The 14,224-nt window shown below is 32.1% G+C and overlaps 1 protein-coding gene across 16 annotated transcripts in view; it reads right to left on the bottom strand.

Moving 5' to 3' along the window:
- Positions 1-14,224, bottom strand: part of CDC42BPA (CDC42 binding protein kinase alpha) — a 245,674-nt gene that overhangs the window by 140,808 nt on the left and 90,642 nt on the right. For all 16 annotated transcript variants that reach the window (XM_012751184.3, XM_012751187.3, XM_012751188.3 and 13 more), the window contains 2 exons: positions 6,515-6,608; positions 923-1,123 (listed from right to left, as the gene is read on the bottom strand). In XM_012751184.3, coding sequence (XP_012606638.1) covers positions 923-1,123; positions 6,515-6,608 — 295 coding nt within the window. The remainder of the gene's footprint in view (positions 1-922; positions 1,124-6,514; positions 6,609-14,224) is intronic.

The following is a 14,224-nucleotide window of genomic DNA, read 5'->3' as shown; positions in this document are numbered from 1 at the left end:
AAGCACTATCTTTGCAGCCAGGTAGAAGAGCACAGATTCTGTAAAACTGATTTACATAGTATATATTCAAAACAACTAATCATAATTGTGTCACCAGAACAAATGAAAAAGAATAGATTATCATTCCCTTCTATGGGATATTCCTATTCATATTCTAGGTTTTTGTAATTGTCCACAATCTTCTGAGACTGACTAATTAAAACCTTTACTATTATTATTATGAACAATCTATTTCTATTTCACTGACAACTAAATGGATTAAAGTCTTGTAATTTGTTCCTATTGTATATTTGAATTGTTTTCAAGGTTTTATAATCATAAATAATATCTTTGTACATGTATCTTTGTTCTACTGAAAATTTCATAATGTAGATTCCATGAAGCTGCTCATTCAAATTCTAGCCATTTTTTAAGGTTCTAGATGCATACTTGCAAACTTTTAGACAGAAAGGCTACATCAATTTATATTCTTCTCAACAATGTCTTAGAATGCTCATTTCACTGTATTATTTACAGTAGAGAGTATCTTTGCCAATTTGACAACGAAAAAAGCATCTTATTAATTTGCATTTCATTTATCACTTCTAAAGTTGAGAATTTTTTTACATGCATTCTAGGCTATACATATAATATAGTAAGCAATAATATAAAATGTCTGCCTATGACCTTTGTTATTCTATTGGAGATACCATTTAATTCCCTAGTTATTAGCATTTCTAATAAAATATAAGAGAAAGTTAGAATTAATAATTTTATGTATAATTTATGGATTTTGACAATTCTAGTTTGTCATGTCCCCTACTAGCATAGAAATGTGATTGTTCATTACCTTTAGAAAAATATTTCCCTCTTTAAATATCACATTATTTTAATTTATCATACTGTTATTTACATTAATTTGAAAAAAGTAAAATATACTAACTTTGTGATTCATGATTTTTCCGTATGTCTCCACCAGAGATTCTGCATAAAATGGTGTTTCTCCATAGAGCATTTCATACATACAGACCCCCAAAGACCACCAGTCACACTCAGGTCCGTATCTGCCTTTTCCATCTTCCATTGCTTGAAGAATTTCAGGGGAGATATAATCGGGGGTTCCAACAGCCACTGAGGACTGAACCTGAAGAAATTCACATTTTTATTAATCTACTGTAATATATTAGAAATAAAATAATAATTTTAAATTAAAAAGTTACTTAAGATACACAGTGACATTATTTTATAATAACTACATCTTTGTTACTATCCGAATTTAGCCTTCTTGTACATACAAGTTAAATTTTATATAATCTCCACATTACTGATTTTCCAGATTGTATAACACTATAGAACCTTTATTATAGCTGTTATTTATTTAAATGACTACATTTAGGGGAACAATATGAATTAAACCATGATAGCCATTAACAAAAACTGATTATTTGGTTTAGGACATTGTTGTTATTTACATGCCTACCCTGTATATATTTAAAAAATGAAAGCTGTGAAAATTTCATTTGGGGAAATGAAATGGGGAAAGAGAACTCCTGAAATTTAGTCCTATACTTATGAAAAGCCTGGACATTATGTTAAAGCTCCTTAAAGAAACCTAAGAAAATAAATCTCAATAATGTGTAGCAAACTACCTATTAATAAAAAAAATTATAGAAGAATAATAGATATACCCTTCAAAAAATAGTCCCAATAGAGAAAAAAGGTGAGCATATTATTATTATAGCTGGTTAGATGTCAATTAGAAGACAGGTAATTTTAAAAATCCTGGATACATGTAAGGTACTCTAAAATAAAAGAATATTGGCCCTTTATATGTTTTAAAAGAATACATTTTTTTTTGAGACAGAGTCTCGCTTGTTGCCCAGGCTAGAGTGAGTGCCGTGGCGTCAGCCTAGCTCACAGCAACCTCAAACTCCTGGGCTCAAGCAATCCGTCTGCCTCAGCTTCCCGAGTAGCTGGGACTACAGGCATGCGCCACCATGCCCGGCTAATTTTATATATATATATACATTAGTTGGCCAATTAATTTCTTTCTATTTATAGTAGAGACAGGGTCTTGCTCTTGCTCAGGCTGGTTTTGAACTCCTGACCTTGAGCAATCCGCCCGCCTCAGCCTCCCAGAGTGCTAGGATTACAGGCGTGAGCCACCGCGCCCGGCTTAAAAGAATACATTTAAAAAATGAACATTCTCAAGGTAGAATAATGGTTAATGGATTTTATAAATCAGGATAGATTTCCACTGTGGAAATGCAATTAAGTAACTTAAAAACTCTTCTATTACCAACTCTTAAAAATAAAACAACCATTTTAATAAATATAAAATAACTTTTTTAAAAAGAAATTTTTAGGCACCAGTAATCAAAAAAATGATTGAGAACCAGAATGAGAAACATCTGATATGGGGGTGGGATTGGTGAATTGTTGGTTTTCATTTTCTAGGTACCTGGATTTTAACACACACAAAGGGAACAAAAGGAAAGACCTTGCCTTACATGAGATGGGGAGTTTGAAGAGAAAGGATGCCCCACATACATACTCTCTGCCCTAAAGTGTATAGTGTAAAAGAAATGGTGAATTATCTCTGCCCCACAGCAGAGAAAGATGAGAAGTTTTATGTATCTTGACTTTTGGCCGATATGTGGAAAATAACTCCTCATGTGGAAATATGTAACTTTAGGTCACACAGTTTCAAAATCTGTGAGTCTAGCTCACACTGCTGTGGTCCTACAGTTTTCAGCCAAGAAACTGGCATAAATACTTAAACAAGCCTGGTCGCCTCTAGGAAGCAAAACAAATTCAAAACTACTGTGGAGGACACATACTCAAATTTGTCTAGACAAAATTCTCACACATAAAATCTGTTGAATATCAGCTTACAATCCAATAACATAAACCAAATGAGAAAATGAGTAACAGTCAGAAATCCCAACAATACAATTAGATCCCTAACAATAATCAGATCTATTCTATGAAATAAGTATGTTTAAAATTATTAAAGACCTAAAAAAATTAAAAAAAAAACACAAGAAAAAGATAATTGAAAAAAAATCCAAGTCCTAGAAATGAAAGTAGTCACTGAAATAAATGCAGTAAATAGCTAAACAGTAGATTAGATACAGTTGTAGATAATAACAAACCTGAAGAGCTGAAGAAACTAATCAGCATCCAGGATGAAGAGATAAAAAGATGGAAAATATGGAAGAAAGGCCAAGATACATGAACACTAGAATGAGCAGGTTCAACATAGTATATTACAAGAGAATGAGAGAAAAGAGAATAGTATAAAGCAATATTCAAAATTTTCAAGAATGATTTAAGACTTGAATCCTTGGATGCAGAAAGGGTATTAAGTACTGAGAAGATAAATAAAACAAGATCCACATCTATACACACTGGAATTAAACAACAGAGTATCAAAAGCAAAGAGATTTTTAAAACATTAAAGAATAAAGAGAGATTATATACCAAGGAATGATAATTAGACTGACAGCTGAATTCTTAATACTAACAATAACAGCAGAAAATGAAATTGTACCTTCAGAGTGATAAGACAAAATAATTGCAACATAATACCCCCTACCTACCTAAATTATGATACAAGAATGACACATTTTCACACAAGATTGAGTGAACTATCCCTCATAGATCCTTTCAGATAAAAAGAAGTACTAAAGGGTATACTTCAGAAAACCAAAATTTAATCCGGATGGGACAATGTGACACTAGAAGCAATCATGAATAAAGATATTAGTAAACTTTAACATACATTTAAATGGTTTTTAATTGGATAACAATGATGAAGAAGGAGGAGGACAAGGAAGAAGAGAAGGGAACAACCGCTTTAGGGCTGCAAAACAAGTTGGTACTCCATAAATACATACAACTATAATTTGTCAATTTACAATTAAAAAAATAAAAATAAAAAACCTACCTACTTTACCTCCCTAAAATAAAATAAAACAAAACAAAAATAAGTTGGAACTAAAACACTAGAAAACAATAACATGTTACTGAGGATGTAATTAGAACCAAAGTGAAAACCAAAGTGTTCTAAGTTTCTTTGGTTTTTAAAAATATTTATTTATCTACGTATGTATGTATGTATGTATGTATTGATTGATTGAGACAGGATCTCACTCTGTTGCCTGGGCTAGAGTGCAGTGGTGTCATCATAGCTCATTGCAACCTCCAACTCCTGGGTTCAAGTGATTTTTCTGCCTCAGCCTCCCAAGTAGCTGGGACTACAGATGCATGTCACCACAACCAGTTAATTTTTCTGTTTTTGGGAGAGAGAGAGTCTTGCTCTTGCTCTGGCTGGTCTCAAACTCCTGGCCTCAAGCAATTTCCCCGCCTTAGCCTCTTAAAGTGCTAGGATTATAAGCATGAACCACTGTTCCCGGCAATAATTATTGTTTTTAATGGTAGTAAAATAAACATAACATTTACTATCTCAACAATTTTTAAGTTTTCAGTCAATGGCATAAGTACATTCATATTGTTGTGCAAACAATCACCACCATCCATCTCTACAACTTTTTCATCTCGCAAAATTTATACTCTGTATACATTAAATAGTAATTCTCCTGTTCCCCATTCCCCGTGCCCCTTTCCCTAGTCCCTGGCAACCACCCATTGTACTTCCAGTTTCTTTGAACATGACTATTCTAGGTACCTAATGTAAGTGAAATCATACAATATTTGTCCTTTTGTGACTGGCTTATTTTGCTTAGCATAATGTCCTACAGTTTCAGCTGTATTGATTGTAACAAATGTCAGAATTTCCTTCCTTTTTAAGGCTGACTGATATTCTATTGTATGTACAGACCACATTTTGTTTGTCTTCCATCTCTAGTTTACTTTTAACCTCAACCAGTAAATTTTAATTTCAATCACTGTACTTTACAGTTCTAAAATGTCCATTTGATTCATTTTTCTCCTGAGATTCCTTATCTGTGCAATGTTTAAGATTATATATTTCCGTTGCTTCTTTAAGTCTCTGTCTGCTAAGTTCAACATCTGTGCTATCCAGGCTTTTACTGACTTTTATTTCTTGACTCTATATCACTATTCCCAACCCATTTCTGTTCGGTCTAGTGATTTTTGATTGAATCTTGGTCATTGTAAATAAAATGTTACAGAGAGTATGGATTCTGTTATCTTCCTCTGAAGAAGAATAATTCTTGTCTAAGCACATAAAAAAACCACTGACTAGTCTCCTTGAACATGTGTTAGCTTACAGTTATACTCTTGTGAGTACAGATTTATACAAAACCCAAGATTTATCTCAAGCCCCTCTACTTGGAAGAGAGACTTCCAAACTCTGTGGACCTTATCAGAGCTTGGATTTAGACTGTTAAACAGGTTGAGAGTAGGTCTTATGTACAACAGTGTTAAATGGCTCTCCAGAGTTGAAAATTCAATGTCTGCAAGCACTGTATCTCCTTCAGCATTGTTTGATCCCTAGTATTCTGTTCTGTTTTCCAAATTTCATCTACTATTTGGCAAGTCTCATATGATCTTGTAGTATACGTGTATAATCCAACCCTCAAGAGGTATGCCCACATGGATACCTTAGGTCCTCCCTCTGCACAATTCTCTACTTTCCAATGTAAAGCCCTGCAGATTCCAGCTACTGCAGCTACTCTGATCTCTTTCCCTAATCTCTGAAGGACTGCTATATTCTGCTCTCACTGTAGCTTTCTGCATTAGAGTCAAGAACTGTCCCAATCTGGAGCTATTGTGAGGCACTCTTTGTGAGTTTATCTGTTAGGGATAATAGTTTTATGCTGCCTGTTGTCCAATGCCTGAAAACAGTTGTCTCAAATATTCTATGCAGTTTTACAGTTGTCTACAGTGGGAGCTAATTTGGTACCAATTATTCCATCCACCATGGCCAGAGGCAAAGGCTGCCTAATACTTTTTAAAGAAGTTATCTTTGTAGGATAAACTTTCAGAAGTCAAATTACTGGTCCAGAGTAATGTGACATTTTCGTGCTTTTGGAATGTATTATACTAAATTTTTCTCCAAAAGGTTCTGCCAATTAAACTAGCATATATCTGGACCTCTACAATGCAGCTAGGAAAATGAAGTTCAAAAAAATAACAAAGGATAAAATTGAGCATATAAACTTTTAAGTAATATAAAGGGGTTTAGGTTTAGCAGAAGTTAAGCAAATGGGAACACGAAACTAAATCAACCTAGAGGATTTTGTGAAAAAAGAATTTATTTGTTGAATACTGTCCCTCAGAATAACTATGTAATTCGGGAAAAAATACAAAAGAAACAAAAGTGAGAACAAAGTACATTTTCTTTTCCATATACGACTTATTTTCTTTACCCCTCTGGAAATTTAAAAGTATCTCAAGTACGATAATATTTAACAGCTAAAGAAGGAGCAAACAAAGGTCTGATAAAGCATATATTATATCAATCTTAAGATAATTACTATAATTAATTATAGTATATATATGGTATATATAATTACTGTAATATAGTTTAAGATTTATCTTTATTTACCGTTCCATCTTCCATCAGCTTCAGACAGGAACCAAAATCTGCTAACCGAATATGTCCATTCATATCCATCAATATATTGTCAGGTTTAATGTCTCTGAAAAAATAAATACATACAATATTTAGTTGAGAAAAATAAACATAATCAGTTGCTTGGTAAGATAACCTTTTTGTCTGAAAATCTCAACTTCTTTTAAAAGTAATACTTTAAGAACATCTATTTAATTACTTTATAGATGAAATTCCTGGCTCTGATTCATATTAAAACTTTCTTAAATATGTAATTTCAGTATTCTCCTGGGGATAAAAAGTACTGTGGTAATTTTCATTCTGGTTAAAGTAAACGATCCTTTCTTTGGATTTACACAGGTTCCAATGTGACTAGAGTAGGCCTACTTTCTGCATACAGAGAAGAATCATAATTACCTGATCTCAAAAAAAAAATACTATTTCTAGCCCAAGAAACTGGACAGGGAAAAATATACTCTCTAGACCCTGAAGATAATTGCAGATAGATAAATTCTCTAGTACTTCAGGTCACGACAACACAAAGAAATTGCTTCACAAAGTTGATTTTGCAGAAGAACTGAAACAGTTGCCTAATATAGATTATAGATTATCTATATTATTTAAACCTTTCATTATTTGCAGATATTAAGTTAATGGCTTGAAAGATATTCAATTCTAAGTAATAAACTATGTCATACCAGTTTTTTTATATATAAAATGGTTTTGTAAAGAAGGTTCTCAGGGATCTAGCAATATTAAATTTTCTAATCATATTCTAAAGATTGTAATTGTGAATAGCTAGGAGATTAGACCCTCCCAATTTACTTTTAGAGAAAGAAAAAGAATCTTCCATGAACACTATGTATGTTTTTAAAAAAATTCTATTGCCATGTAGTTAATGGGAATATGGTAGGGGGTTCCCCTTTAATTTAACCTGAATGATGCCATTTAAGGTCTCTGCATTTCAATTTTCCCACCTGTAATTATGAGTATAATATTAGTACTACTTTAATTACTGAAGCAATTTCTGTGAGTGTGTTATACATCATAGTTTGGCAAATTACCACCCATGGGCCAAATCTATTTTGCTGCCCACTTTTGTATTAATTAATAAAGTTTTACTGAAACACAGCCGTGACCATCCATTTAGGTATTGCCTATGTCTGTTTTCACACTACAATGGCAGAGTGAATAGTTGTCACAGACACCATAAGCCCGCAAAGCCTAAAATATTTATTATTTGGCTCTTTACAGAAAATGTTTTCCCCATTGTAGATGATAAATGATAGGTAAATAGAAAGAGACTGAAAACAACCTGCATAATACATTAGTTTTATAATCCTCAACATCTGAATTTATCCTAAACCGTCAAAAAAGCTATATTAAGAAAAAAAATTCTGTTTTTAAACATCAAGGAAGTAAACATAAGTGCTGGAAGGGAGCTCAGAAATTATCCAGACCATTTTTAGATGAAGAAAAATGTATTTTATTCTTTATTTTAAAACTGAGCTACACAGTCACTAAGAATTGTTGTTCTTGGTACAATATGTCTCAGATATTAAAAGAGATTAAAGGAATTCCAAAGACAGATTTTATATACATCAACATTATTTTTGGCTATTATAGAAAGAGTAAATATTAAAAATTAATAAAATATAAAGTATATTAATGTGATTATATTTATATTTACAATACTATATAAATTAATAAAATAGGAAATACTTAAAATTAACAAGACATTATAGATAGCATTGAGGATACTAAGTATTCCATTACCATTCCTGATCTTATCCTCTCTCTCCACTACCCAGAGGCAACCACTATACTTAATTTGTTGTTTACTATATCCATGCATATTTTATACTATTATACATACCATGTTTCCCAAAAAATGAGACAGGGTCTTATATTTATTTTTCCTCAAGAAGACACCCTACGACTTATTTTCAGGGGATGTGTTATTTTTTTAAGTGCGGTGCAACAATCTACATTTATTCAAATATAGTTAAGTCGTCTTCTTCTGGAACATCATCATTAACTCTCCAAACCCCCCATTCCATCCTGAATTTCTTGACTCTATTTCCTTTAGAACCACTGGCCCCAATCTCTAGAACAATTGCGCCAATCTCATGTGGCGCAATAGAGCTCTCATGGGGCAGATGAGAAGGGCTGCTCATCTTCTTTACCCCTCAGCAACGAAATGCATGGGTTGTGCAGATACACTAGGTCTTATTTTCAGGATAGGGATTATAGAAATTCTGCTAGGCCTTATTTTACAGGTAGGTCTTATTTTGGGGGAAACACGGTATATATAAAATACCATAAAACTATGTATTTTTATGAATGTCTTTTTTTTTTTTTTGGAGACTGGGACTTGCTCTGTTGTCCAGACTGGAGCACAATAGCCTAATCATAGCTCACGGTAGCCTCAACCTCCTGGGCTCAAGCGATCCTCCTGCCTCAACCTCCTGAGTACTTGGAACTACAGGCATGCAACACCATGTCCAGCTAGTTTTTTATTTTTTAAGTTTTTGTAGAGACGGAGTCTCACTCTGTGTCCAGGCTGGTCTCAAACTCCTGTCCTCAAGCAATCATACCACTTCGGCCTCCCAAAGTGCTAGGATTATAGGTGTGAGCCACCACTCCTGGCCATGAATGTCTTTAAACTTTAGAGGTGATACCAAACTGTGTGTAGCCTTTTACAACTTGGTTTTATTTAAATATTATGTTTCTAAAACTTATCCATTTTGCTATATATTGCTCTAGTTCACTGATTTTAATTGCTATCTGGGATGTTTTCATATACATATCAAAATTTACTTATCAATTCTGATTATGGAATTCAGATTGTTTCTTATTTTTATTTTGCTAACGCACAGAATGCTGAGACGAATATTTTTATAACTGTCTCCTAGTACTCATATGTGAATGTCTCTCTAGACTATAGATTTAGAAATGGAATTGCTGAAATGAAAGACATGCCCATCTTCAACTTTACTAGCATGATTACCAGTATGGTTTTGAGGATTTTTTTTATATTATCATTGTTCATCTTAGATTCTTCTTCTGTAAAATAGCTATTAATATCCCTTGCCATTTAAAAAAACAATGTGTGTGTTATTTTTTTTTTTGCTAATCTTTGGGAATTCTGTTCACTCGAACTTAGTTCCTTACATGTGTTACAAATCTCTTCTCCTTGCATGTGGGCTCGTTTATTAACTTTGTTTGTAGTGTCTTTTTCATTTGTAAAAGAGTATTTACTACTAATGTAATCTTATAATTTATCATTTGTGGTTACTGTATTAAGAAATCTTCCCTTCTCCTCTTCCCAGACATCATAAGGATAATGTCCTAGTTTTCTCTTCTGTAAATTTTAAAGTTTTACTTTTCATTTGAAGTCTTTACCTGAAATTAATTTTTGTGTGTACTGTGAGATAAAGGGTAATTATATTTCTTTTCATCTGAGCATCATTTACTGAATGATATCCTTTCACCACTGACTTCTATTACCACCAAGGTCATAAATCTAGTGCATTTGTTTCAGGATTCTCTAAACTATTTCACTGGATAATATTTAGAGTGAAAGGGAGCCTATCAATAATCACCAGGACAACAGGCATAAACTGGAACTCTTCCAGGCAAACCATGATGTATGACCACCCTCTCTACATGCCTACACCTGCACCAATACCACATTGTCTTAATTTTAAGACAAAGAGCTTCACACTAGTAGAGCATCGTCTTAAATAGCCATGGTTCTTCTAGAACAATGGTGGGATTAGCTTAATATGTTCCATAAAATATATTGAGATTTTGATGGGAATCACAATGATTTTATGTATTAATCTGAAGAGACCTGACATTTTTACAATATGATTCTTCCCATCTGTGTATACACTTATAACTTATGTGTAAGTCTTCTTTTATTCTTCAGAAATATTATTTTCCAGAGAAAGCTTACACATCTTTTATTATGTATAGTTTTAGCTACCTTACAGCTTTGTTGCCATTATAAATAGGATTTTCTTAGAAGAAGCATTCTCATTGTATTATCAGTTTTAATGGAAATGCCTCCTATGGCAAACCATTAACATTAATATTTGGTTTAGACTTTTCGAAGAAACTCAATAGTAGGTTAAGAGAATTACTTTCTACTCTCAAATTGCTGAAAGTGTCAGGAAAGGGTATTCCATTTTATTGTCATTTTTAGTATAAAAACTTTTTAATTATTTTTCTCCATTAATCTATTAATATAGTAAATTACACCACTAATCTGATGTTGAAATTCCCTTAAATTCTGGGTTGAAACCTACATAGTCATACTTTTTCCTAATCTGCCATGTATCACTGACTCTAAAACTCCATTGATTATAAAGATGCACCATTACATCATGTGCCACTAAAACAAAGAACACATTGATAACTATAATTTTAGAAGCTATTTATTTTTAAATGGATCCTAATTTTGGAGATAATAAGTTTGAAAAAATTATCTCAGTATTGATATAATACATACACTGTTGAATTTTATTGTTTTACATTTAGGACTTTTTCTTTTTTATATATTCACTGATATCATTCTTTTCTTATACTATCTTTATCAAGTTTTATTGTCAAGGTTTTATTATCTTCATAAAGTAAGATAAATGGCTTTTCAAATTTTCTAAAGTAATGTATATTGAATACAATTATTGCGTCCTTGAAAGTAAATCAGAACCCATCTATAAACCAAATGGAGTGCTAGAATGTTTATAGCAGCTATATTCATAATAGCTGAAAACTGTAAAAAATTCAAATGACGATCACTAGGTGAGTAGATAAACTTTCACAAATTTATACAATGGAATACCACTCAGCAATAAGATCTATTGAGATATATACATATATATATAATTGGATGAATCTCAAAAACATTATGTTGATCAAAAGATGCCAGATGCAAAAGAATACATAACATATGATTCCACTTATAAGTTTTACAGTAGGGAAACTAAGCTACGGTATTAGAAACCAGAACAATCAGTAGAGGAATAGAAGAAATTAGAAAACTGAAGATGTTAACCAAAAAGGGGCACAAGGTCTTTCTTCGGTGATGAAAATTCTTGATTGGGATGGTGGTTACACAGATTTATATAATGTCAAAACTCAGCACTGCACATTTAGCACTTATGCATTTTATCATATTTACTTCAATTTTAAAAATACATGGGGGAAAAATGTAAAAACTAAAAAATATGATATTGCAGTCTTGCAGAGGACTTTTCATTACAGATTCAATTTCTTTAAATGTTCTTATTTTACTCAGATAATTTCTATTTCTTCTAAATTATAGTGATTTATATTTTTTCTAATAAAATATATATTCCATCCACATTTTCCTATTTACTAGAATATGGTTGTTCAAAGTATTGTTATTATTTTTAAAATATATATTTGTAATTCTATTCCTAATATCATTTTTCTACATATTTTCTCTTTTTTCTTTACAAAAATAACTAATCTTTATTTAGAATTCTGTTTTCCATGTAGTGTTCTAAGTTCTTTAAGTGCATTACTTATTTAATATTCACAACACTGTTGCTATAAGGTAGGTACAAGTATTTTTCCCTATTTGTGGATCAGGAAGGCTAAGCTAAACAGAGTTAATGCTTATGGACACATAGTAATTAGGGGATTCTAGCCCAGGCAATCTGGCTCCAGATTCCATATTTTTTGCTATGATCAACCTTTTGCTAAATGCTTGTGGGTTTTAGTGATTATTTCAAAATAATAATTTCTGCTTTACTGATCTTCTCCTCATTTTGGTACTTCATTTCATCAATTTTATCTTCTTTTCATCTTTTTCTTCCTTTGTAATTCAGCTTTACATTGTTACTTTATTCCAGCTTCCCAAGTTAGAGGCTTAACTTATTTTTTAAAAATCTTTCCTTTTTCAGTATTTTCATTTAAGGTTAGATATTTTCTTTTATAGCAGTAATTACTGTAGCTATATTCCACAAGTTCTGATACATAGTACTTTTATTTTCTCTTCATTCTAAAAATTTTTAAATTTCTATTGTAATCTTTCCTCTAACCTATGAGTTACAAAGCAAGTATTTTAAAGTTTAAAATTTTTTGATTATTTTTTAACTGCTGTTTTAATATCATATTTCTTCTCTCCTCAATCCCACTGCATCCTTTCCTTGCCTCCTTCAAAAGGGAGGAGGCTACTAGGATAATTTTCAGTAGAAAATAATATTGTAGTAATATACCCTTAGAGTGTTTACCTTTATAATACCATAACATCCTTGGGTTTCCACAATAAAGTAATAAGGAAATGGTCTGCATTTCTGCAGATAGTCAATTAACATTTTAATAAGCACCTTTGGAAATTTTTTCATCTTTATAAAAGGACTTTTTTCCCTACAAAAAGTTCTAAGTTACCATAATCATAATGATAAAACACATTGTTTTGAAATCTAAACTTAAAAAGATTATGGGGAGTCTTCCCGTTTTCAGTCTAGCATATAAGGAGCTCAGAAGTCACCACTATGTCCTAACAAGTAAAAACTGAAAACTCAACAGCAGTTCTTCTTACATATGTAAGTGAAGTGAGGTCACAGGGTAAACTGCTGTACCTTAAATCAGAGAGACAGACAAGCACACACAGAGAATCTCAACAAAAAAGCACTTTGGTTTTTCATATAATTCATTCCTCAAGTATACCATAATACCATCTTAAAAATTACACTGTGCTTTACAATTTTAAAAACATTTCCATGCCTTCATTTCTAATAAAATTTGTGACTATCAGAAACCAACAGAGAAAAGTGCATGAATAGGTAAGAGCCAAATTGAGATTTGCTAAAATATAAACTTTTTAATCACAATATTCTTCCTTTAATAATGTCCTAGAACTTCATTACTAATCAAATGAATCAGCATAAGACACTCACATCTTAAAAAAAACACACTGAAAGAGAAACATCCTTTCCTTTCCATACTTTACGCTCTTCTCAGTGATCACTCTCATCACCCAGAATTTAAAAGAAACAGTCACTGCTCTCTTAGAACAGTGGTTCTCCACGTGTGATGACTAGACCAGCAGCACCCCCATCATTTGGGAACTTGCTAAAGATGCCAATTTCCCATCCCCATTTAATCTACTGAATCAGAAATTCTGAAGTTGACCCAACAATCTAAGTTTTAACATGCCTTCCATATGACTCTGATGCATGCTAAAATTTGAAAATTACTGCCTTAGGAAATGATTTAGTTTCTTTCTAGCACTGTAGTACCCCCTTACCTCCTTCTCCTCAGCATCTTTCTCTTTTACTCATTTGGCACAAAACAAAGATTTCTCTCATTTGAAAGATTAAATCACCAACAACTTTGTGATGACTTCCTACTTTCTCTCCTTTTAAAATGTGAGGTTGCCTTTTAAACCAATGTGTTTTCAAATTTTTTATTAAATGTAAATTATAGTTTACAATGAAAGAAATTATTCCATGAACATCAAATTATCACATTCCTGTGAAAATATCTCTTCTTACATTTATACAATCCTTGAAAGTATCTTCTTGAGAAACATAAAATACATAGTATGGGTCTTACTTAGCAAATAGACCTAGGATTTATGGCTTAGAATTCCAGCTAATATCAATATATAAGACTCAACTATAAGGAAACTGACCAATACATACTCCTTGTGAGATAGAAATCATA

This window comes from Microcebus murinus, chromosome 19 (assembly GCF_040939455.1).
Source record: "Microcebus murinus isolate Inina chromosome 19, M.murinus_Inina_mat1.0, whole genome shotgun sequence".
NCBI classification, from domain to species: domain Eukaryota; kingdom Metazoa; phylum Chordata; class Mammalia; order Primates; family Cheirogaleidae; genus Microcebus; species Microcebus murinus.
The sequence above is the reverse complement of the archived record's forward strand: the minus strand, read 5'-3'. Positions and strand labels throughout refer to the sequence as shown.